At 41.4% G+C, this 25,938-nt stretch overlaps 1 protein-coding gene across 2 annotated transcripts; it reads right to left on the reverse strand.

Moving 5' to 3' along the window:
• Positions 1 to 4,709: 4,709 nt before the first annotated feature.
• LOC117282206 (gastrula zinc finger protein XlCGF52.1-like) lies at positions 4,710 to 22,185 on the reverse strand. Of its 2 annotated transcripts, none has more exons than XM_033750900.1 (3): positions 21,864 to 22,185; positions 18,942 to 19,084; positions 4,710 to 5,977 (listed from the first exon to the last, which is right to left on the reverse strand). In XM_033750900.1, exons 1-3 carry the CDS (start codon positions 21,889 to 21,891, stop codon positions 4,949 to 4,951), a joined length of 1,200 nt encoding a protein of 399 aa, XP_033606791.1. In that variant the 5' UTR covers positions 21,892 to 22,185; the 3' UTR covers positions 4,710 to 4,948. The 2 variants fall into 2 exon arrangements, with proteins under 2 accessions (XP_033606791.1, XP_033606790.1); XM_033750899.1 differs by lacking the exons at positions 18,942 to 19,084; positions 21,864 to 22,185 and adding exons at positions 14,400 to 14,537; positions 15,135 to 15,217.
• Between the last annotated feature and the right edge of the window lie 3,753 nt (positions 22,186 to 25,938).

The following is a 25,938-nucleotide window of genomic DNA, read 5'->3' on the forward strand; positions in this document are numbered from 1 at the left end:
TTCAGGAAGTTTTAAGTTGCACGCGTGAGGAGCGCGATGCAAGGGCTGTCGGTAGAGACAGACCCACAAGTTGTTTTAATTGCGGCCGTGGAGGACACGTCGCAAGGTTTTGTCGGCAAGGACCGGCGTGCAGGAAGTGTGGTCTAAGAGGACACACTGCTGATTTATGTAGAGCCCCGAGTAAGGAATGGATCAGGTCGGGAAACGAGGGAATGGGAATCTCGAGCAACCCGAAGATTGCCCAACCCAGAAAGTAAATGGTTGTCCACAGTTTAAAGTTGATACTTGCCAGAATCGCCAAGAGTTAAATTCAGATAGTAACCCTCCGTTCAAAATTAATGAGTGTGAGAAGCACGCGAGGTCGAATTTAGACACGGTGACATTGACAGTCGATTTGAGTAGGACCGATAAACTGAAATTTCTGGTTGACACTGGCGCAGATATTTCTGTCGTCAGGGACTCGAGTTTGAAGCCCGGGTGCGACTTCAAACACGATAATGTAATAGAAATTAAAGGAATTTCAAAGGGAGTCATGAAAACTAAGGGTACAGTAAATTTGAAGTTATTTACTGATACACATGAAACCACGCATGAATTCCATGTAATAGGAGACAGTTTTCAGTTGCAATACGACGGAATTTTAGGTCGCGATTTTTGGGAAAGTAAGAATGCAGTCATTAGCTACTGTAACCGTGAAATCCTGATGGAAGATGTCGTACTTAAATTCAATCCTAAGGACAGTGGCGCGAAGAGCAAAATTTTCAAGGTTACATTGAAGGCCAGGTCAGAAAACTTTGTGAAGTTACCCACTACACATAAAGGACAAGGTTTTATATCGAGAAGGGAAATTATGCCAGGGATATACATGGCAGAATCTTTAACTAGGGAAATTGAAGGCACTTGTATAACGAGTATAGTAAACACATTGGAAGAAGACGTCACAATTGACGCGCCCCTTGTTGAGTTAGAGGAAATGGATGAACCCATTCAATCAGAGGCCATGATATTTGCTACCACGCTAGTAGAAAACGAGACCAGGTTGTCAAAATTGCGTAAGGAATTGAGAACGGACCACCTAAATAGCGAGGAAAGAGTGTCACTAGTTAGAATCTGTGAAGAGTATAATGACGTGTTCCACTTACCAGGTGACAAACTAACCTTCACCACGGTAACTGAGCATGCCATACCCACCCCTACAATAGATCCAACCAGAGGGATAAATACTAAGTCTTACCGCATTCCGGAAATTCATAAAGAGGAAGTTAACAGGCAGATGGAACAGATGTTACGAGATGATATCATAGCACCAAGCTCCAGCCCCTGGAATTCACCAATCCTGGTTGTGCCTAAAAAGGTAGACGCATCAGGCGTAAGGAAATGGAGAATCGTGGTCGATTTCAGGAAACTTAATGACGTCACGATAGGCGACAGTTTTCCCATTCCAGTGATTTCAGAAGTATTAGACGCACTTGGAAATTCAAGATACTTTTCGACTATAGACTGCGCGAGTGGATTTCACCAGATTTTAGTCAGGGCGGAAGACCAACAAAAGACGGCGTTTAGTACGTCACAAGGTCATTATGAGTATAAAAGAATGCCTTTTGGTTTAAAGGGAGCTCCATCCACGTTTTCTAGGTTGATGTCGACTGTACTCGCCGGGATACAGGGAATAAAATGTTTGGTTTATTTGGATGACATTGTCGTTTTCGGAGAAACGTTGCAGGTTCACAATGAGAAATTAAGAGAAGTTTTGGGCAGGATGAGAAAACATAATTTAAAACTGCAGCCAGATAAGTGCGAGTTTTTGCGAAAGGAAGTAGCATTTTTAGGACATGTCATAACTAAAGACGGTGTTAGACCTGATGAGAGAAAGGTAGAAGCTGTCAGGAATTTCCCAGTTCCCACATGCACACGGACGTTAAAAAGCTTCTTAGGTTTGGCAGGCTACTATAGACGGTTTTTGCCAAATTTTAGCAGAATAGCTAAACCACTGACCGAATTATTGAAAAAGAATACGCCCTATGTTTGGGATGACAAAACGGATAAAGCTTTCAATACTTTGAAGGAATTGTTGATAACAGAACCGTTGCTTCAATACCCTGATTTCACGCGGCCGTTCGTGTTAACCACAGACGCTAGTAATGAAGCCATTGGAGCAGTACTAAGTCAAGGATCCATAGGCAAGGATCTTCCCATAGCTTACGCTAGCAGAACTTTGAATTGTGCAGAGAAAAATTATCCCACAGTAGAAAAGGAATTATTAGCTATTGTTTGGGGATGCAAACACTTTCGACAATACCTGTACGGGAGGAAATTTACCATAGTCACCGATCACCGTCCACTCACGTGGATATTCAGTGTAAAGGACCCGAGTTCGAGACTCTTAAGATGGAGGTTAAGGCTAGAAGAATATAGCTATGAAGTAATTTATAAGAAAGGTTCGGAAAACAAAAATGCCGACGCACTTAGCAGAATCCATGTTACCACACCCGCTAGGGAAAACGAAGACAATAAACCTATAGTCAGCCAAGAAGACAAGGCGAGGATTCTCAGGGAAATGCATGAAAACCCAACTGGCGGTCATTTAGGAATGAATAGGACGTATGAAAGAATAAAGCTTTTCGTAACCTGGCCAGGTATGAAACAGGAAATCGAAGATTATGTTAGATGTTGTGAAATTTGTCAGAAAAACAAAATTACACAAAACAAAACTAAAATGCCCCTGCAAATCACAACTACGCCGGATGTAGTTTGGGAAAAATGTTCATTGGACATAGTTGGACCCCTGACCCTTACAGCAGAGGGAAACAAATATTTGTTAACATTTCAGGACGAGCTGTCTAAATTCACGTTAGCCGTACCCATCCAGCAACAAGATGCAGGAACCGTAGCTAAGGCTTTCGTAGAGGAAGTAGTGTTAAAATTCGGGATTCCACAGGTACTTTTGACAGATAAAGGTTCTAATTATCTCAGTGAACTATTTGCTAACATGTGCAAACTTTTGAAAATTAAGAGAATTAAGACAACAGCGTATCACCCCCAATCAAATCCTACGGTGAGGGGAACTAGAGCTGTCCCTGGTCTTAACTATAAAACGTATTATTAGGCTTGCTTGAGGACGTGGGGCTATATTCCCCAACGATTTCTTGACCTGGGGACTGTATGGAGGAAAACACTCGGATTCGTGATATGAAACTTGAAACATGTGGAAAGAACCATCAGTACCCACTGGAGAGGAGGGTGGACAGGCCCTAGGTTTGATCTGGATACTATGATGTAGAGACAAATTTCTCTACACCCTTCCAGACCATAACATACACACACAATATCATATTAAATCTTTGCTATGCTGAGGAGATGCCATTAAGTTCTGTCTGGAAACCAAACCAAACTGACCAAAACATCTGTGGCATTCGTTTGTATAAGAAGTATGTACAAATAAATAAGATGTATTATAAACACGTGGACGTTAAAATAACAGACAAACTTCAATGATGTGGACCGAAGATTTTAAAAATTTTAAATTAAATCCTGACAACAAATTCATGACAGTGAACATAAAATTTTGGTATGTGAATATTTGTGTAAGAGAACGAATTAAAATTTCAAAAGATTAATTAACTTAAAAAAATAGCAGTTGACGAGAGCATGTTACTAAATCTAGTCTTAGTGAAACAAATCGTGAGGATAAAAAAGAAACGCAAATCGTCTAATTCTTTTTCACAAAGACCAACGTTCATTGTTTGTAATTAGAAGTTTCGTCGCTGTAGAATAAAATATTTGAAAACAAGACATAAGTTAATACATATACAGAGGGCTCCAAAAAATGTACTCACTCTTTGATAGTCAATATCTTTCGAACAGAATGACATATAGTTACAATTCTTGCACAGAGAGAGAGAGAGAGAGAGTCATTGTATGCGTTCGAAATGACCACCATCAGTGGCTAAACAGCGTCGATGTTGCCAAACTGCTGAGCGAACTACGGCTGTCAGTGTGTCCGGTGTGATGGCTGCACACGACACTTTGATGGTTTCTTGTAGCGCGTTAAGTGTAGCTGGCTTTTATCGATAAACTTCACCCTTCAAGGTTCCCCATAGCTAGAAGTCATGAGGTGTTAGGTCTGGAGACCGTGGTGGGTACTCAATAGCACCACTTTGACCTGTCCATCGTTCAGGTAGAGTGCCATCCAAGTATGCCCTGACATCTTGATGTTAGTGAGGTGGAGCACCATCTTCTTGTAGGTAAACTCTCTCATCTCCAAACAGCTGTCGAATTGCTGGGAAAATCGATGTCTTAAGCATATCAAGATACACATGACCAGTTACGGTACTTTCAAAGAAGGACCAATCAAACCGCAGATGACAGACCACACCACACATTAACACCTGGCAGATTCACTTCCTTGCCAAGTGAACGTGTGAATTTACAGGAGCCCAATATACACATGGTGGTGGTTAACAGTACCGTTCATTCTGAATTGTGCCTCGTCCAGTACTACTTCAATACAGCCTTGTGTTGTTCAAAGAACAAGTTTTCAGCCACTGTAGCTGCTGTCTTCTGCTCGCAGTGCGCACGCGGCTCAACACTCACCTGACTCATGTGACCTTCGCCATCTGTTGAGAAAACATTACACTACACTACTGCACAAGAATTGTAACTACATGTCATTTTGTTCCAAAGATATTGACTATCAAGGAGTGAGTACATTTTTTTTGGACCTCCTGTATATGATTATAAAACTTTAAACTTCAGGCTACATCTATTGACTCTGACTGCCGAATAATTGAATGCTTTCTTGGACACATTATGAGAATATGACATTTTCATATGTCTTCTGTGACACCGGGTTATATTTCTGTTTTAAAAAAGATCGTTCTGCACTGTGTAGTCTCAGATGCGGGTGTAGGCGAGAGCGCTGAGTGAACCTTTCCTTACACACTTCGCATTACAAACGTCGCTCTTCAGTGTGTACTGTGAGATGTTTTTGTAAGTGAGTGCGCTGAGTGAACCTTTTCTTACACACTTCGCATGAAAAAGGCCGTTCTCCACTGTGTATTCTCAGATGAGTAGTTAGGTTCTGGTGATAACGGAATAGTTTCATACACACTTCGCATGAAAAAGGCCGTTCTCCACTGTGTATTCTCAGATGAGTAGTTAGGTTCTGGCGATAACGGAATAGTTTATTACACACTTCGCATGAAAAACATCGTTCTCCACTGTGTACTTTGAGATGTGAGTGTAGGTAATGGCGGAGAGTGAACCTTTTCTTACACACTTTGCATATAAAAGGTCGTTCTACAGTGTGTACTCTGATGTGATTGGTTAGGCCAGCGAGGCAAGTAAACTTTTTCCTACACACTTCGCATGAAAAGGGTCGTTCTCCACTGTGTATTCTCAGATGACTGAGCAGTGTAGAGCGAAGATTGAACCTTTTCTTACACACTTCGCATGAAAATCGTCGTTCTCCAGTGTGTACCGTGAGATGCTTGTGTAGGTAATCACGCCGAGCGAAACTTCTCTTACACACTTCACACACAAAAGGTTTTTCTCCAGTGTGTAATTTGAGATGCATGTTTAGGGTAGAGCGGCAAGCGAACCTTTTCTTACACACTTCGCAATGAAAAGGTCGTTCTCCAATGTGCGCTCTGATATGAGCGTCTCGACCACAGCGACTAGTGAAGCTCTTATTGCATACATTGCATGAAAAAGCCCCTTCATGACATCTAGATCGTTGCAATGGACTCCTCTTATCACTGAACGATTTCACACACTTTTCACAAAGAGACATTTTTTCTCTGTTACTTACATATGTGTGTCCCGATAGATTATTGCTACAAGAGAATGATTTCTTACAAATCCTGCATGAATTAATGTTTTCTTCGCTGTTTAACTCTGAGAGTTCAGCACGGTGTTCACCAAGAAGTTCCTCAATGCAATGTGTTCCTGCCATACTAGTTGAATTTAATCCAACATTCTGAAAGGAAAAGAAACACCATCAGCTAATTTGCAATATTACAATTATAGCCTTAACGTGTACTGATACAACACAAGGAAGTGAGAATACTAACATGGGCCTGACTGTTGCAATGGAAATATTGCATCAGACATAGGATGCCCACTTGCATATCTATGGATCTGAAATGTGAAAAGGTCTTGAAGACTGAAATTTGGTTTTTGGGTAGGAAGTACCAACTCAAAGACACTATAACAAATATATCAAATGATAATATATATTACACCCACCCCACATGCTACCTTCCTCGCGGTGTATTGCCTCGGCTAAGTTCAGGGTCATGAGTCTTGTATCTCAGGGGTACACGGGTGTTGGCTCGCTTACGTCGTTTCGGATGCAGGCTGGATCAGTTATTAATTAGTCACAGGTTCTTAGGAAATGAAATATCTCACTCGGTTTCGTAAGTTTCTGATTAATTAACTTTATTTATCTTATGTAGAAACTTCTCGTCGTCATTAGATTGCGTAATATTTCTTTGAAATCCACTTACATAAATCAGCATTTATTAACAGTTCACAATCTCTCTGATAATGCTACTGGAGTTCACACTTATTCTCTGTCCTCTTAAATGATCTTTTACTCACTCGACTCACTGACCTCCCGATTGACTCTTTACTGACTGACTACTCGACTGCTTTCCACTGACTTTACTCCTTACTCACTTGAACTCCCTCACTGCCTCACTACTACTCATTAACTCACTTGAACTCCCTCACAGACTGACTTCTACTCACCCACTACACAATTACCACCGCCTCTGCTTTTAGAAACCACCTTCTTACAGCGATCTTGAATTTTCTACTGGGGGGCTACATGATCAAGCGCATGGACCCCTTCCGGTCTCCACGCCTTCTCGAAGCTTCTATCCACAGGTCCTTTACCTCCACAGGCACGGACGACAGAAGGTATACCCCCCCCCCCCCCCGAATGCAATGGACTCAATGACCTCCCTTCTGTCCCTCGTAACAAAAGGCCCGTTCAGAGGACCTTGATCCCTCCGGAGCATCTTATTTCCACGGCTAAACTTAATCGTTACGTACAAACAAATAAGACATATCCGCGAAGGATGCATATGGTTACAATATATATATATATTAAATAATAAATACAAATACAACCTAAGTCCCTGGAGGTAACAGGCCTCCGACAATCAACCAATCACAATCGTACAGATCAGGACAAGAGTGAATCGACTGAACAGTTCAAGCTCCCACAACAGAATGGATCACTCGCGTTGGACCTCAGCCGACGGGAACCAGGAAGTGGAACATTGAAGGGGGGTAGATAGTAAGAAAGGGGGTGGGGGGATGCCCTCTGACGTAACGCAGACACGGCGTTACATTCTCTCCCTCCAAAATTCACCCATGGGGGAGGGGTTACACTAGGTTGTAGGGGGCTGCTGCTGATTACTGATTGCAGGAGCGGTGGGTTGCTTACCGATGGTGAATAATATCAGGTGAGCGTAACACACCTACATAAGTCCCCCATTGCGCGTGCTCACAACGCTGAAGTAGTGAAGATACACACGATGCCACATTCCGCACTGTGTACCAAAAGTGCTAATAGGTGTCTGTGACCACAACTTTGACATAAGCGGCACCCACTCTGTCACAACATAGCCTGCAGCAATCGAGTCGTTCACCAGTTTAGTTCAGCCCCACCTCTTTAGATGACGCTCACTGCCGACTCTGGATGTCCGTTTGCTACAGAGACAGCAGTGCATTCTCTTCGCGGGAGAAATATAGTCCTTTATATCTTTTAGCCTAAGACTGGAGGAAAGTAAGTAGGATATACATGTAAATGAAAGAAGGGATGGTCCATTGCAAGCATTCATCTGTTAACAAACATAAATGAAAATGAGAATTAACATAAATATTTACAATAGTCAAAAGAGAAACAAAAATAACAAGGTCAATATATGAATATACAATTGCCTTAAATCTATTGAATGGTCTAATATCTATACAATTGTCTTATATCTATTGAATGGTCTAATATCTATACAATTGTCTGGGGATCCCCACACACACACTCTCACTCTCATACATACTTATGCTGATCAACAGTTTAACATATATATTTACAATAACTAGCACAAACATACTTGTTAGACAAGACACATGACTAGCCGAAGATCCATGGATAGAGTGTACAGCAATGCCTAAATATATTGTATATGCATATACCAATTTCTCTGTGGCATTCACTGTACAATAACACACCTTTAATACTTCTGAGTAAATGGGTGTATATAGGAATACATCAAAGTATGTGTCCATGGCTCAAAATATACATAATTAAAACCTCGGAGTAAATGTATACATCAGAGTACATTCCTTCTTATCTTAAACCACACATTAGTGCCTGTGCTTACCAGAATAGACAATACCAGACTTAAGTTTGTAGAAGGACACAAAACGATCTTGACACATCACAAGCTTCCTTCTACAAACTTAACCATACAGTTCTCACGCTGCCTTTAACTGCGAGACGTGAGCCCGGATTCTGTTGTGGCTGTCACTGTCAGCCAACTGCACCGAAACTGGCGAAGTGTACTTGACCAGGGTGAAAGATCCCTTATACCTGGGGCATAACTTGGCGGCAACCTTATCCGTTGCTCTACTTTGGGGATAATTCCGGAGCCAGACCCTGCTTCCAATTGATAACGGGGGTGGTTGGCGACGGCGATCGTAATTCCTCTGGACTGCCGCATGAGCACACCGGAGATTTCTCCTCGCGGCCTCCCATCGCTCCTGAATGGAAAGCCCATCCGGATTGTCAGGAAGTAAATCCTTGATGGACCACAGGTTAGACAGTGGCGAGTTCGGTGTAAAAGAAAAAATGAGACTGAAGGGGGTCGCCTTGTGGGATTCGTGGCGAGCAGAATTAAAGGCAAACTTGAGCCATGAAAGGTTTTCATCCCACTTTGAATGGTCATGGTGGTGGTAGGCAATTAGTGCGGCACGCAAAATCCTATTAAACCTCTCAGCATGGGAAGGCTGAGGATAGTGGGGAGTGGTGGTAACATGCTTAATTCCCCGGGTATAACAGAAATTGCGGAAGATACGAGATGCAAATTGAGTGGCATTGTCAGAAACAATGGTCTCGGGGCTGCCGAAAGTGGAGAAAATACTACCCAATGCCCTAGTAGTTGTTGCGGTAGACACTGCCCAAACTGGGAAAATCCACACAAACTTAGTAAAAGCGTCTACGCAGACCAAGGCATGAGTATTACCTGATCTAGATTGGGGAAAATTACCCACAAAATCGATGAACAATTTCTCCATCGGCCGACTTGCCACTTCCGATGTCAACATACCGTACTGGGCGTGTTGGGTGGGCTTACTGAGCCCACACAGCTGACACGCTCGAACTCTCCCAGCGATATCGGCATCCATCCCCTTCCATATCAACGACTGGCGAATCTTCCATAATGTCTTACATACTCTTAAATGACATCTGCAAGGAGTGTCATGCAAATACGTAAACAGCGCGGGTACCAAAATTTCGGGAATTACCACCTTCGGCTTATCGTTGAAACGGGCCTTAGAATAAAGTACGCCCTCCATCAGCGAATATCCTCGTACTTCTTCCCCAGCTATTAATTGGCGAATGATGGGGCTGAGCACTGGATCAGTGTCCTGGTGCATAGCAATATCTTCAAACAGCATAGGGAAATCTAAAACCATTGGACATACGGGGATATCAACAGGAGTATCATACATTTGCAATAAAGCATCCGCAATGAAATTCTGGCTTCCCTTGATGTGTTGGACATTAAATTTGAAGCAAAATAATCTTACCACCCAATGACCAATCCTTCCCAGTTGATGGGGATGTGATAAACACCACGATAGAGCCTGATTATCGATCTGCAGATCGAATTCAATATGTTCCAAGTATGGTCTGAATTTCTCCAGACCAAACAGGACCGCTAGACACGCCAGCTCGTATGTGGAGAATTTGCGCTCTTGATGGGACAATGTACGAGATGCGTAGGCAATAGGTTGTAGCTCCCCATCAAACTCTTGTAACAGAACTGCAGCCACAGCAATAGAGCGGGCATCTGTCTGAAGGGAAAATTTCCATGAAAAATCCATGGTTCGGAGGATTGGAGGGTTGATGATAGCTAGTTTAAGATCCTCAAACGCAGACTGCTGCTCCGTTCCCCATGCAAACTTCTCACCCTTCTTTCGAAGCACGTTATGGGGAGCCACGCGTTCGGCAAAATGGGGGATAAATTTATGGAAGAAATTTACCATACCGATGAATCTTGCAATCCCCTTTACATCCCGGGGAGGAGGGAAATTCTTAATGGCTTCGGTTCTACTCAGGTCCACGGTGATTCCCTCAGGTGAGACTATATGTCCCAGAAACGACAAGTGGGAAGTAGCAAATTTAACCTTATTTGGGTTAACAGTTAACCCCGCCTGACACAACTGACTGAAAACCTCATGAAAATGGATAATGTGTTCCTCAAAGGAATCACTGTAGACCACTAAGTCGTTGAAATAGTGGAAGATGAACTTAAACTTTATGTCCGAGAAAACCTTATCCAGGAGCCATGTTACGACCTGCGCTCCGGTGGCCAGCCCAAAAGGCACCCGAGTATATCCGTATAAGTTCCAGTCAGTGGCAAAGGCAGTTAATGCCTTGGATCGTTCAGTCAGACCAATCTGATGATATGCTGAATTTAGGTCGAGGGAAGTGAAAACTTTGGCTCCTTTGAACCAGTGTAAACATTAGTGTATATCCGGCAAAGGCACTGACTCGATTTTGATTTTTTTATTAAGCGCCCGGTAGTCCACAACTGGACGAAAACCATCTTGGCCTTTGGGGATGAGGAAGATGGGACTTGAGTATGCAGACGTGGAGGGTGTAATGATACCCTCATCAAGCATTTGACATATGTGACGGCGCAAGATATCCATTTTAGGTGGCAGCAACCTGTAGGGCGGGACCTTAACCAGAGATTTGTCCAGTAGCTCAATGTCATACTTCAATAGATTAGTGAGTCCCAACTTAGGGGTTAGGACGTCCGGAAAATCTTCAATGAGCTGCTTCAACTGAGTAGCGCTTACGTCACTCAAATAGAGAAATTCAGGGTGACTGGGAAGCAGTGCACACCCGCGAAACCTCCAGAGTCGAAAATTGACGCTGTACGGTCATTCTATTAGTGGGGTCAAATTTACAGAAGGCAAACCTTTCCTGTATATCAATCATCAAGCCAACCTTGCCCAAGAAATCGGCCCCCAAAATAACTGGTTAGATCAAATCCGGGACCACATAGAAAGGAAACTTCCACATATACCTATCAATCCTAACCTTGCATTTAACCCCAATGTGCACCAGAAAGGTGTGAGCCGACACAGTGACACATCTCACAGTGACGGGATATGTGTGTATAGTGGGGAATTTCCTCTTAAGGTTCTCATAAATGGTAACCGATATTAATGAACGCACAGCCCCTGAATCTAAGAGTGCATGCACTGGCCTGAAACCCAATTCCACTTGAACACAGGGCAAATGATACTCAGAAATACCCTGTATACTCTGACTCTGCAAGGTAGAAACCGTATGAGTATCACCCCTGGAAATGGCAACAGGCACGTGGGAACTAGAGGACTGCACGTTAACTTCTAGTCAATTACGTCGACCTTGGGATAAAGGCGGCTGCCTAGGTGATGCCGATAACTTAACACGGCACTCTCGACGGATGTGCCCAACTTTGTTACAGCGATAACAAACCTTTTGGGAAGGTTGCGAAGTAGGGTTACCAGACACAGAAGGCTCGGGAAGAGTCATGGGAGTGGGTGGATTGGGTGATCGTGAGCTTTGACTCTTGTCGCTCATTGAAATGTTGTGTGCATATATGCACATGTTGTCTAGTTTGGCATAGGTGGCAGGTTTACCCCAAAAACCTAACCGACTTCTTTCCAGAGGGTGGAGCCCACCGAGGATATTTCTGACCACCACTGCCTTGTCCGCATCCTGACGTAGAACAGCAGCAATTTCCTTAATGTCAGTAATATAAGCAGATAGGGGCTCATTGGCCCTTTGGGCTCTCAAATAATCAGAACTTATCAGTGGCAACATGGCACGTGTTGGAATAAAGAACTCAAGTATACTCTCATGATAAGCTTGGAGAGTATCCCCACGCCCTATCAAACGTTTTTGAGCCCAATGCCCCTTTGGTAAAACCATAAAAGACTTGCAAGTTGTGAACAGGGGGCACTTGGAAAACAGTAAGGATGTGCCTAATCCACACTAAAACTCGCAAAAAGTTAATCAACTGAGACAAGTCCAATCCATCCGTGACAGGAAGACCCTGAAACATTTGCTCTACTGGATTCAGCAATTTTGCGAAGACAAAGGGAAAGGCAGAAATATTACAAGGGTAAGTGGACACCCCTGTGGTGGGTAGATTACCCAAGATTGAGCAATCATTTCATTGACGGGCCGGATCCAAGACAAGAAGAGGGGACGGAGTTAAATGTTCCATGTGTGGAGTGGCAGAAAGTACAACAGCTGATTTGGCCCTACCTTCAGCGTTGTGCAAATTGATCGTACTTGCAGTGAGCGGCAATACTGATGACGTATGCTCCTCACTCTGAAAATTGCTGTTGATTTCTGCCGAAAGTGACTGCACTTGCTCATGCAATGTCAGGGCGGAAGACTCCAACTCGGGTGGTATTCTTCTAAACTGGAACAAATGGCGAAGCCGAGTACCAAGATGGACAAGTCTATGTAAATAACTAGGAAAATCAATGGAAACACGGGAACTGTCCGTGTTTTCCACCAACTCTTTGATTTGCAAAAATTTATCCTGACAAAAGAAAGAATAGTTGGTGTATCCTTCAAACCTTTCGTAGTGATAAACTGCTTGGCGTTCACTTCAACATCGTGCGAGGTCCTGAACAACACTCTCAGTGCAGCCACATTCAACCCTTTGATAGGAACCCCTCGAACGGTGAGCTCATACTCTAGTTCGTCCCTATGCAAGTACTCAGGCACTACTGGCTCTGTAGTCATAATGAAAACAACTGCAAGAAAACGGAAAACTAGGGCAACGACCAAAAGCTACCAAAAACAAAACCACGCTCTGCTACCACTTTGAAACGTGAAAAGGTCTTGAACACCGAAATTTGGTTTTTGGGTAGGAAGTACCAACTCAAAGACACTATGACAAATATATCAAATGATAATATATATATATTAAATAATAAATACAAATACAACCTAAGTCCCTGGAGGTAACAGGCCTCCAACAATCAACCAATCACAATCGTACAGACCAGGAGAACTGTGAATTGACTGAACAGTTCAAGCTCCCACAACAGAATGGATCACTCGCGTTGGACCTCAGCCGACAGGAACCAGGAAGTGGAACATTGAAGGGGGGTAGATAGTAAGAAAAGGGGTGGGGGAACACCCTCTGACGTAACGCAGACATGGTGTTACAGATCCCAGAGTTCTTTATTTTTGGGCCTAGGCCGCGTTTTCAGTTTCTTAATCACATATACAGTCAGAAGTACTCCTTGAAAGGGAATCAGCCTATCACAAGGCCGCTACCTGCACACAAGACAGTATAAACACAGAATAAATACACGCACGCACACACGCACGCACACACACACACACCAGCAGCACGAATCGAACTCATGAAGGCAGTGTTTGGGCAAACGAACACATTTCTTGGCATAGAATTGGAGGCCACTAGGATTGTCGCATAGGACACTACACAGCTGGAATAACCTGGACACCTGAACCAGGCCACACAAAAATGCAAACATATTGTGAGTGTTGAGTATATATATATATATATATTGTGACATGTTGACCCCTACCTCCCCAGCAGCACGTAGCGGTAACGTAGCGCTCGCGTAATAGGCGAGTCATCACCCCACCACTCTTCCCGCGGTGACGTCACGAGCGGGGCCGAAGTTAGCCGAGTCCCGCAACCTTGAAGCTATGCAAAGCGAGTCAACAGCGGTGACGTCACCAAGGGGTAACAGCATTGCTAGGCTATACGCCACGTCACAACTAGCAACAGCGAACAGAATAAAAGCCGGCTGAGCAGCAAGCGAGAGTCAGTGTGTTATCGGGTTCTCAGTTCGCAAGTTACGAGCTACACACGCGTCTGTGATAACCAGTTATATTTGGAGTGTGTAATTCAGGGAGACTTGTATAGCTCCCGCGTTATTAATACGTGAAGACTCTTGAAGATAGTGTTAAGAGATTTTGTTGTAGGGTTTGTAAAGTGTGGAAACCCGTAACATTGTGATAATTAATTATAGCTGATATTTGTAGATTGTTCAATAAACCAATTAACGATCTCTACGGCGTATTCAGTAATGAAACACGTTACAATATACATACTTACAGCTTTATTCTCCAGAAAAGGAAATGTCCAATCAACTCGTGTCACAATTATTTTGGGAACTCGAGTTGCTAAGGAATGCAACGTCCTTCCCAATCTCACAAGGCGTTCTCCTTCACTTGTCAATCTTCTTCTATTATTCTGTGCTGAACACATATAAAGGATTAGTCACTGGCACATCAAAAGACAGAAAGGAATCATATGATTCCTAGAAGAGAAAGTAAAGAGGGAAATATTGATATGATATTGTAATACTCAAAAAGTAAATATACAAGTCCAGAAAAATGCAGGGAATTTTTTTTCAGAAATTGCAGTGCTGCTGTGTGAATGAGGGACCGTGTGACAGGGCAGAATCCACTGGCCAGACTCACGGCAATGTTGTGACTTGAGATGCCTGTTTATGTAAGTGTGCTGAGCGAAACTTTACTTACATCACACGAAAAAGGACATTCCCCAGTGTGTACTAGGAGAAGCTTCATTAGGTGCCGTAATGGGCGAACATATTCTTACACACTTTGCATGAAAAGGTCGTTCTCCAGTGTGTACTAGGATATGAGTGTGTAGAGTGGAGAATCTTGTGAAAATTTTATTGCATACATTGCATGAAAAAGGCTGCTGACAACCTCTGAATCGTTGCAACGCACTGGACTGTGAACAGTTTCACAAAAAACATAGTTTCTCTGCTGCTTTCACTTGCATGCCTCAAGACATTATTCCTACGAGAGAAGGATTTCTTACATATCTCACATGAATCCAAATTCTCTTTGCTGCGTAACTTTGACAACTCTGCACTCTGTTCACCAAGCTCTTCGGCATTAAAATCCATACTGAAATGTGCTGCTTCATTACTAGTTGCCTTTAACTGAACACTCTGAAAGAAAAAGAAACGCTATAAGAACCTGTAGCGGAAAATATAGTGAAATATTATAAATAAGTTAGGTGAGAAGAAAGCATGATATAATTATGTAAATAATAGCAGAGTCTGACTGTTACAATGGAAATATTGCATGGACATGGGGCATACAGACGAATTAACCCAGACATTTGAATTAGGCAAAACAAAATTGGAAACATGTTGCGAGTAATGACCCACTTGATAAGAATGCTCGTTAAAATGGTCACTGAGTCAGAGTATGAGTATGTGGAATTAACTCTAAATGATATTCCTTTCTGTTCAGAGTCTTTTGGGAATCCCATGGTAGTTAGAAAACTTCCTTAATCAACAGGGCTCTGCAATTCATAGCGACAGGCGCACTACTTCCTGTGAGGAACACAGCAATTTTGCTGATGGATCAGCATGCCTGACGGACAATAATGTTTGGAATGAAGTAGTTACAATTAGCAGATCACAGGTGTTTAAAATGTACTCCTCTTCACAAGTGGATATTTTTAGCAACTAAATGTTTCATTAAAACGCACAAGTACTACATTCCTTCTTGCATTTACAGCACACCGGGCACCAACTTTGGATTGAAGGTTTCAGAAAATTTGTGCCATTCTTGTACTAGATTTTGACACTCCAGTCTCTTAAGAGGTTGGCTGCCCTGTTACTGTGACCTAAATATCCGGTGTACAAAATCCAGGTACGCTTCTTTCCTGGTATGAAGAGCTGTTTATAAACAATAAGATGGTGTTACGTGTGTATGTTTATATATATATGTACAAGTTCTGATTAATTATCTGCTTGAAAGTATATCTCAAAAGATTCAGTGAGATCGTGCAAATGATAGGATTTAATGCTTGTATTATCCTAGAACGAGTAATGGAGAGTGCATGAAATTTTACAAACATGTGTTTCCTCTGTTCCACAAAGAAATCGAAGTATTTTCCTTCTGAACAATCAGACTGAAGTATACGTGAAGGAAGAATACGCCATAACGTACATTTATTGATTTAACGAAAGTGCATATAAAAATAGTGGGTGTGTAGTGATATACATTGTGTTTTTGAGGGTATTCTTGAATTATTATTAATAATCTTGTGTGAAGTATGTAGTGATTTTGCACAAAATGTGTTTTAGTGGTTATATGGATAGAGAGTGAATTAAATTTTATGAATGCATATTTGGAATGACAGAAAACAGGGTGTAGTTTTGGTATGTAGTCTCTGAATATTACACGTGTGAGTAGGTTATTGGTCAGAATGATATACTTTTCTTTGCATTAGTATAAGTACTTGTAAGAAGAGGGTGAAAAGTAAAATTTCTAGTTCCCTTTGAAGTTGTTATTTTTCAAATTTATACCTTATATCTGTGTGACAGAGAGTGGTGGATATAATGTATGTATGTTGTTTTGGTCACAATAATGTCGAGCATAAAGAGAAGTTTAAATTCTATAGTGTGACATTATATTTTTGTCAGTGATTATACAGTGATGTGTAGTGAGGTTTTGTAGTGTTTTCAAGAATGTTAAGATTTCCATTCCCCCTCAATGGATTCAAAAGTTTCCCCTTTTATGTACATATCTTGTTTGCAGGAAGAATTCCTGGTTATAACAAGGTGGTATGCTAAGTGAAACACCTGTTGTCATTGGTGTTATGTTGGCAATCCTGTCCAATGATAGTGTAAAATGTGCACAGTTGTGTGTAGAGTATGTGATATAGCATGAAGAACGATGGCAAGTGATTTGTAAGGTAGATATGTATTTCGGTGTGATAGACAACGGATTGCATTCTTGCCATATAATCTTCCTGGCTTACATGTGCTAGCAGATAGTATACAGCATCAGGGAATAATTTCTTTTTCCATCTATTAAACTGCTTACAGAATCACATTGTTTACAGGAAAGCATGAGTTGTTACAGCTGACATCCTTCTAATTGTATTATATAGATTAGTCTAGAATATATATAGTGATGTGTACGTTTTTTTAATGCTTAAGAGGAATGCTGAATGATATTTTCTTACATTCAGATCGTAATCAGTGATTTCCCTGTCTAATACTTGAGTAGTAGTATTGTGCGGTGGATTTCTTTCATATAAAGTATATGTATATCCTTCACATATGTCAAAAAACATAATAAAGTTCATTATGGGAACATTCAAAAAGAGAATATTTCAGGACCTGCTGGAAATTGTAAGAGTCAATGAAGATGATTGTGATATCATGCACTTGAGAGCGTTCTTAAAAGTCAATATTTCGGAAAAAATTAATTTACACCCATTATAAATGTTGCAATATATTCCTGGTTTCATAGATTACGTAGAGAATTTAACAGAAAAATAAATGCAAGAGTTTATCATGTGAGAAAATTCGGAAATGAAATATTCCCAATAAATGTATAATGATCTCATACGCTATCAGAGACATTCAATCGTAAGATATCGCCGAATGCCAAAGAGTGCTAAACTGAGCACAACGATGCGCAGTAGTCATTTGCGCACACCTGTCATAATGTACATTTATAACCTAACATTAGCGTAAATTACCGAGCTTCGACCCCCTGCAAGGTACAGATGTATGCGCAAACCTAACCTAACCTATCCTAACCTTTCAGCTGCGAATGGTACCCCTGAGTTACAGGTGGATGCGCAGTAGTTCATTGCGCACACCTAAGGGTGACGTCATTTACGAAGCTGCTATTTAACGGATCGTAATATAAGACTTTCATACCATGGAATATAAATCGAAATATGACGTTATGTATAAAATTGAGCGTGCTGACTGCTTTTCCACCCGTAATATCAATCTATGCTCTTATATTCCGAGGTTATATTGCTACATGATAGCTTAGATTATGTCGAACACGCCGCTCCCACCTCACGAGTTTGCGCATCCCCCACGGTGATACAAATGATTACTGATTATTACATATTATGGCATTATGCTGATGTCCAATGGCATAAGGTTACGAAGAAATATCTTTATCGTCAGTGAAATTGTTCCTGTCTTTTTCGTGGATGGATACGTGACCAATTCACTGACTGATTGGCATTTGTTTCGCCCGATTTTCCTTTCCTGGATAGGAAGTAGAATAATATTATTACGAAAATGGGTAAAAAAATAGGGTAAAAAATTACCGCCCTGTAATTGAACTGATAATGGAATGCTTCTGTTCCATTCATGTTAAGATGTTGGCTGCCCTGTCACTATGACCTAAATATCCAGTGTACGAAATCAAGGAATGTTTCTTTCCTGGTATAAAGAGGTGTTTATAAATAATAAAATGGTGTTATGTGTGTATGTTTATGTACATGTGCTTCCAACTCAGAATTGGGGGAATACAAGCAGATAGTGTATGACTGGAATGAAACGTTTTACAAAGTGGACCTAGACAGCAATGGGGGACTAATACCACGCTGGACATTTGGGGAACACATTTTTGGGATGTGTCCCAAAGTGATATGAATGACTGTTGTTTCTAAGAGTTTTGAAACCTTTGGTTCTAACACTGAGGTTATTAAGTTTACATGCAAATGAGATGTAGAGAGATCCATCAAGTACAGCCTTAATGAAGTTACCTGGCACCATAATTTAGATGCAGACAAAAATAACATGAGGAGACCTAATAACATATATATATATATCCTTCTGATATACACACTTACAGCTTTTGTCTTCAGAACAGCAAATGTTGAGTCAACTCGTTCCAAAATTATTTTGGGGACTCGAGTTGCTAAGGAATGCAACGTACTTCTCAATCTTGCAAGGCGCTCTTCCTCACTTGTCATTCTTCTTCTGTTATTTTGTGCTGAACACACATAAAGGATTAGTCACTGGCATGTCAAAAGGTAAGCATGAAAACCTATCACTCCTAGCTGATAAATAAAGAGGGAAATTTTCATACGATATTGAAGTATGTGAATCTGATATTTAATTCCCTTGCAAAAGCAAAATACTGTGACGTGGATGGCACAACGCTCGCTAAACACCCCCTTCCGCGGTGAAGTAACAGCTTCGGAGCAATTGCCGCTGCTATGGTAACAGGCCAGTCAACACTCCGTCTCCCTCCCCCGCGGTGACGTAACAGGGGACACCGTGGTTACTACGCAGCAATAAACAACTCTAGGCAGCGTTCCACAGCAACGCCTGTAAACACGACGTTACGCAACAGTGGTAGCTATCACGTAACTGTTTTCTGAGTTGTCAGTGCGGAAGCTACATAACGAGGAATATTACCAGAGTAATCTTTTTCCAAAGCCTTGGAAGGAAGCAAAGGTTATAACGTTACAGGAACCCGGTAAGGACCCAAAATTTCCTCAAAATTTACGCCCGATTAGCCTCTTGTCTACAAAAGGCAAGCTATTCGAAACAGTTTGGAAATACATAGTCCAAAGGCAAACTGAAGAAAAAGGCCTGATTAATGCAAGCCAGTTTGGTTCCCATGCCCGTCATAGCACAACACTTCAATGTATGAGGCTTACGGACCATGTAGCCTTAAATTTCAACAATAACATGTCTACAGCTGCTGTATTCTTGGATATTGAAAAAGTCTTTGATAAAACACGGCACACTGGCTTGCTATATAAATTATCTACATTACAATTTCCGATAAGTTTAATCAAGCTTATTATCTCTTTCCTTTCTCAGAGAAAATTCAGAGTTTCAGTCGAAGGTGAAATGTCTACATGGAAATACAAGCAGGAGTGCCAGAAGGTTCTGTTCTCTCTAGGTCTCTTTGCTGACGACACCTGTACATAAGCGACAGACCGCGAAGAGGGTTATGTTTTCAGAAAGCTGCAGCGAGGTCTCAGTGTTATTGAGACGTGGTGTGATCGCTGGAACATAAAATTTAATGAAGATAAAACTCATTCAATCTACTTCTCTCATAGACTTAGGCCCCCTCAGACTCATCTTATACTCGTATTGAATGGGCAGAATATTCCCTTCATCAATCATGTAAAATACTTGGGCGTAATCTTCGATCTGAAGATTACGTTGAGACTTCACATAGAAATGATTGAAGCCAAGGCCTTCAGAACATTTATCAGAATCTACTCCCTATTCAAAAGTGAGCGTTTAAACGCAAACATTAAACTATCCCTCTATCAGGCACTGATAAGATCAGTGATGACTTACGCTTGTCCTGCCTGGGAATTAGCGGCAGATACCTACCTCCTAAAATTGCAGCGCATGCAAAACAAGGTTTTGCGCGCCACTGGAAATTTTCCAAGGTGCACACCATTCCGCGACTTGCACACTTGTATACGATTACATAACAAAATTGTGCAGACGACAAGCAGAAGTCATACAAAATCATGATAATGAACATGTTCGCGGTATAGGGCAAGGTGAAGCCAGACACAGAAAATATAAGAGGCTTAAACTTGGCGGTGGTCAAGCTTATGACCGTTCAAATGAAGTTTTCATTGTAGCATAAGATCTGTAAGTTAGGCATGATCTGCTCTGTAAAGCCTGTACCGACAGAGGACTTCTGTGTAAAGCAAAAGGAAGAGTTTTCGATAACATATTATATGTGCGAAATATACACTGACGAAAGGTCGAATGTATTCATAAGAGACAGACCCATCTTCTCGTCAGAGAGGATGTTACATAAGGGCTATTACCGCAAGAGTTCAGTTGAAAAAGAATCTCTGGTCGTGGGCCTCAAGGGGCCTGATACCAAGACGAACTGATTGGCGGCAAAGTGCCAGTTGTAAAGTGACTCTGACTCTGACTGAGTAACCAGTCAGTTGCAGTCTAGCATTCGCCGGAGTGAGGTGAAGTCCTGTTATTGAGTTGTATCGAGTGAATGGCAATGACTACAGGAGACGTATTTGTGATACTGCAGATGGCAGTAGTGGTGTAACTGTGCGAGCGAATGTGGAATAAATTCGCTATATCTAGTACGGTGTAAAGTTATTTGTCGTGTGACACACCCAACACGTGACAATACCATGCTTTGAAATTAATTATGGAATTCATGTGTGTAATGTTCATATAGATGTTGTCTACTTTTTCAAAACATCTGATTACATGGCATTACTGAGTGTGCCATGTATAAATTGTAAGTAAAACTGGTCTTGCTACCTTAAATCTGTGATGAAGCAGTTAAGCAGCCATTTTAGGACATAATTCGTCTTCAATATGCTGCAATTTTAAACTTGGAATAAGTCATGCCTACACTTAATTAAATAAGCAATACACCATGAAGACCTAAGTGGAGGAGCAGACATAGCTCCACCATTCTCGACCTCAGTACAAGATGCAGATGTGTGATCAGCTTCCCGCTCCTTTCGCTTTACCCCCAGGAAAAGAGCCGCATTTACCAATTAGAAAGGAGGATCAAGAGCCGGTCTCGATGCTGCGGACTACAGTAAAATCTGTTGCATCTGCCAGTAATCAAACTCCAGCAGTCCAGCCCGTAGCTATATTGACATATGCAGCTGCTTTAATTAAGAGTATTTTACACGTATAAAGTTACGAGGAGTGTTCTGTATATAATGCCTCCAATTTTTTTTAATGAAAACTACAACAGATACAGAAAGCACAATAAGACAGTTAAATAGAGCAAGATTTAAGCTACTTACAGTTATTTTTCCACGTAATCACCAACATTCGTTATTCACTTTTGCCAGCGATGAATAAGAGCCTGTATGCCGTGCTCGTAAAAGTCCGCGCCAGCAGAGGCAAACCACTTTCTCACAGCTGCAATTGTCTGGAAAACGTTGCCCGCGTAGTCCATCTTTCATAGGCCCAAAGAGATGGAAGTCTGAAGGTGCTAAATCGGGGCTATAAGGTGGATGTGGTAGGACAGTGTAGCCACACTTTCCAACGTGCGCGGTGGTCGCCCAACTGGTATGTGGTCTAGCGTTATCATGTTGCAAGCGAAAGGTTGTCTGCTTCTCTGGTCTGACTCAGGAAACACGGGCTTTCAGCTTAGTCAGCGTCGTCTTGTAGAGTTCAGAATTAACAGCCTCACCAGGCTCCAGGAAACCTAAGAAAATAGCACGCCGCCTATCCCAAAAGACCGTGCACATCACATTCCCTGCTGATGGCTGTGTCTTGAACTTCCTTTTTTCTTGGGGAACCCGAATGTCGCAACCCCATGGACTGTCTTTTGGATTCCAACTCGTAGTGGTGACACCACGTCTCATCTCTGGTGACGATACTCTCCAGAAACTTGTCACCTTCAGCCTCAAGCTGGTGCAACAGGTCCTGACAGACTTCCATTCGATGAGTTTTGTGGTCCTGTGTAAACATGAGCGGGACCCACCTGGAACAAATTTTGCAATAATTCAGCTTCCCCAACATAGTTTCCAATGCATTACAGCCGATATTAAGCCGTGCACACAGTTCTATGGTCGTTATCCACCGATCTGTAGGGATGAGCTATCGAGGCGCTGTTCATTGTGTAGAGTGGCAGCGGAGCAGGGGCGCCCAGGGTGTGCTTTGTCGCGCACTTCACTTTCGTCATTGTTGAAACGCACTACCCACTGCCTCACTGTGCTGATGTCCACACTGTATCATCTCCGTACACCTTTAGCAAGCGTCGATGGATGTCAATGGGTGCAATTTGTTCGGCAGTGAGGAATTCAATAACACATCTGTTTCATAGGCACATCTCTGTCAGACGCCATTTTGGTAGACTGCTCTGCTGTCGCTATATGTCGCATGACAACCAAACTAACAGTACATTGGCGGGAAGGTTCAACCTTTACTGCAATACCACTAACATCCAGCTCAGACGTTACAGATTACAACAAAAAAATATGAGGCATTATATATGGAGCGCCCTTCGTACATATATATTTGTGTCAGTTTATTTTCATTTTCATTTGCGTTCTCTTTACTCTGCATGGTATTGCCTTATTTCTGTAATTTAATACACGTTTCATTGAGCACGTTGATGTAGCGGTAACTTGCACTTGCAAGTGATTACTCTGAATCTTGGCCATGAAGAAGTTATCCTGGCTGAGGTTTTTCGGGGTTTTCAATAGTACACCAAGGTAAATGCATTGCAAATTAGCAAACGGTCTCACACAAACACGTTACATTAAAAGACTGACATAATTGTTTGGAATATTCAGTTACTGAGAGCAAATATTATCTTAAAGTGTGCTGTATTATAATAATGGCTTATCATATTATATAACTTCAAATTAGGTTTGGATACTCCACTATGCTGTTCCTCAACCGATATGGCATGTTCCACTAGTGGATGTACTGATCCAATGGGTGTGGTCTTGCATGAAGTCTTGAAAATGGTATTTAGTCAGATTAATTTATTTACAGAAACAGTTTTCTGCATTCATAAAAGCTTTCTTTTCATGACTGAACCATTATTTTTACTATATAATATGTATGTGTTGTGATTGACTAAGTATCACTAATCTAGGCTACAGATAAGAGGACTGTCTTTTTTACAACCTCTGTATTAACCGTCACAACACAACAAATATCAAGGTCAGTGCCCAGCTACGTCTCTGCTACATGTTTCAGCTATCAATAGCCATCATCAGGCAAATACATGGTTAACATATATACACCACTGAACTGCAGTACTATTAAACTGGATACAATACTATTAAACATATAAAACACTTGACATAAACAATACAATAAATCATATTATATAAAAAACAATTTATAGTATATAAAACAAGAATACAATTTTAATTGATGTTTTATAACATCGAATCAGTCATTGGTTTTGTAATTTCGTACGTTCCCATGGACAAATTGGAATATTCAATATTTTTTCTCTTTGTATATAAGATTTTTATATGAGGCTCGAGATGTAGATGTAGTAAATTAATGTTAATCTGAAAATGATATGAAAGTAATAGTATTAAATTTTGTTATAATCAACAACTGATTTTGATATTGAAGATACAGTATATATTACTTACTGTTTAGTCGGTGCCTCATTTTACAAATTGTTGTCCGTATTGTAGGGAATGTAAACAACGACTGATTTGGTGACGTAAGATTAAAGTCAATGCACGGGAGGGAGGGGGTAGAGATAAGGTGTATGCAGAAGTGGAGGTGGGGAGGAAGAGGGTATAACAGTATATTATGTTTTGTATTTATCAAGTATTACATCATATAGAGGGTTAAACATTTCAGTAAAATTATCATTCAGTTGCAAATTTTGTTTCCTGATTTCGTAAATGTGAAATCTTTCATATGTATCCAAGGTTCGGCCTTTCTTGCCAATACATAGAACTTCTAATGTTTTGTCTATCATACTATATTCATGTGTGGTGTCCAATAAATATGTTGAGCAGATTTGGAGCTTTGTCCGTTATTTTTTTGGCTCGTATGTGTTCTCTGAATCTGACCCGACCTTAAAGGTACGTCCGGTCTGTCCTATATATTGTGACGTGTTGCGCTATGCAGGACACCCTTCCCCCGCCAGCGGTGACGTAACATCATCAGAGCATTGTCGTTACTAGGGTAGCAGGCAAGTCAACACTCTTTCCCCTACCCCGCCAGTGGTTATGTGGCCAAGGGATGCCGCGGTTGCTATGCAACGGTAAACAACTCCCGACAGCGTTGCCAGTAATACGTGTAAACACGGCACCAGACAACAGTGGTGCATATTACGTGGCTGTTTTCTGTGTTGTCCGGAACGAGGCTAAATAAGGAGCAGAGAAGACTATTCACAGTTAGTTCTTGAGTTACGAGTTGGCCAGGGAAGAGTATGTGCTGTCTAGTTTTTGATACTGAACATAGAAGTAGTTGTCAGATTGTAAGCTGAGTGATGGTATTAGCGAGTGTGGAATAAAATTCACTATACTCAATACGGTGTGAAGTTATTTGTCGCGTTATACACCCAACACGTGACAATATTTTAATGGACAGTCAGAATATTGTAGTTGGTAAACCCCATAAAGATTATACATATCATTTTTGCCATCACTTATTTTCAACAGATGTTTTGTATTGTTTTTTGTCTAACATGAGATACCAACCTCAGTATTCTTAAAAAGATCTGATTTCATGGCCGAAATAGGTAAAGGTGGTCATTTATTTTTCAGCGTAGTCGTTTTCGTGGAGGGCTTTTGTGTTAGTTGTATGGTATTTAGAGGGTAGTTATTATTATTTAGAATGGTTCTAGCAATGTCTACTTCTATGTTTTGGGTTGATTAAAATGTGTTTAAACGAAACGTATAGTAAAGTCCGTGTAGGTAAACATTTGTCTGATAAATTTCCTATCCAGAATGGTCTAAAAGAAGGAGATGCTTTATCGCTACTCATTTTCAACTTTGCCTTAGAATATGCAATTAGGAAGGTCCAGGGAAGCCTGGTGGGACTGAAACTAAACGGGACACATCAGCTGCTGGTCTACGCCGATGACGTGATCTACTGGGTGATAATGTAGATACTATAACGAAATACACACAAACTTTAATTGACACAAGTAAAGAGGTTGGTCTAGAAGTAAACACTGAGAAAAATAAGTATATGTTACTGTCTCGTCACCAAAATGCAGGGCAAAATCATGACATAAAGGTAGGAAACAGATGTTTTGAAAATGTGGCACAGTTCAGATATTTGGGAACAATGATAACATCGAAACCTGATTCAGGAGGAAATTAAGAGGAGACTGAACTCGGGTAATGCTTGCTACCATTCAGTCCAGAACCTTTTGTCTTCTTG

The sequence above is a fragment of the Cryptotermes secundus genome, unplaced genomic scaffold (assembly GCF_002891405.2).
Source record: "Cryptotermes secundus unplaced genomic scaffold, Csec_1.0 scaffold1088, whole genome shotgun sequence".
In the NCBI taxonomy this organism is placed as follows: Eukaryota; Metazoa; Arthropoda; class Insecta; order Blattodea; family Kalotermitidae; genus Cryptotermes; species Cryptotermes secundus.

Coding starts and splice junctions, on each gene's coding strand:
- LOC117282206 (XM_033750899.1), bottom strand. CDS start 15,212: ATGCCGAAGAGCTTGGTGAACAGAGTGCAGAGTTGTCAAAGTTACGCA. Junction 14,538..15,134: donor TTTGGATTCATGTGAGATAT/GTAAGAAATCCT, acceptor TGTTCAGCACAG/AATAATAGAAGAAGATTGAC. Junction 5,978..14,399: donor CTTTTCTGGAGAATAAAGCT/GTAAGTATGTAT, acceptor TTTTCCTTTCAG/AATGTTGGATTAAATTCAAC.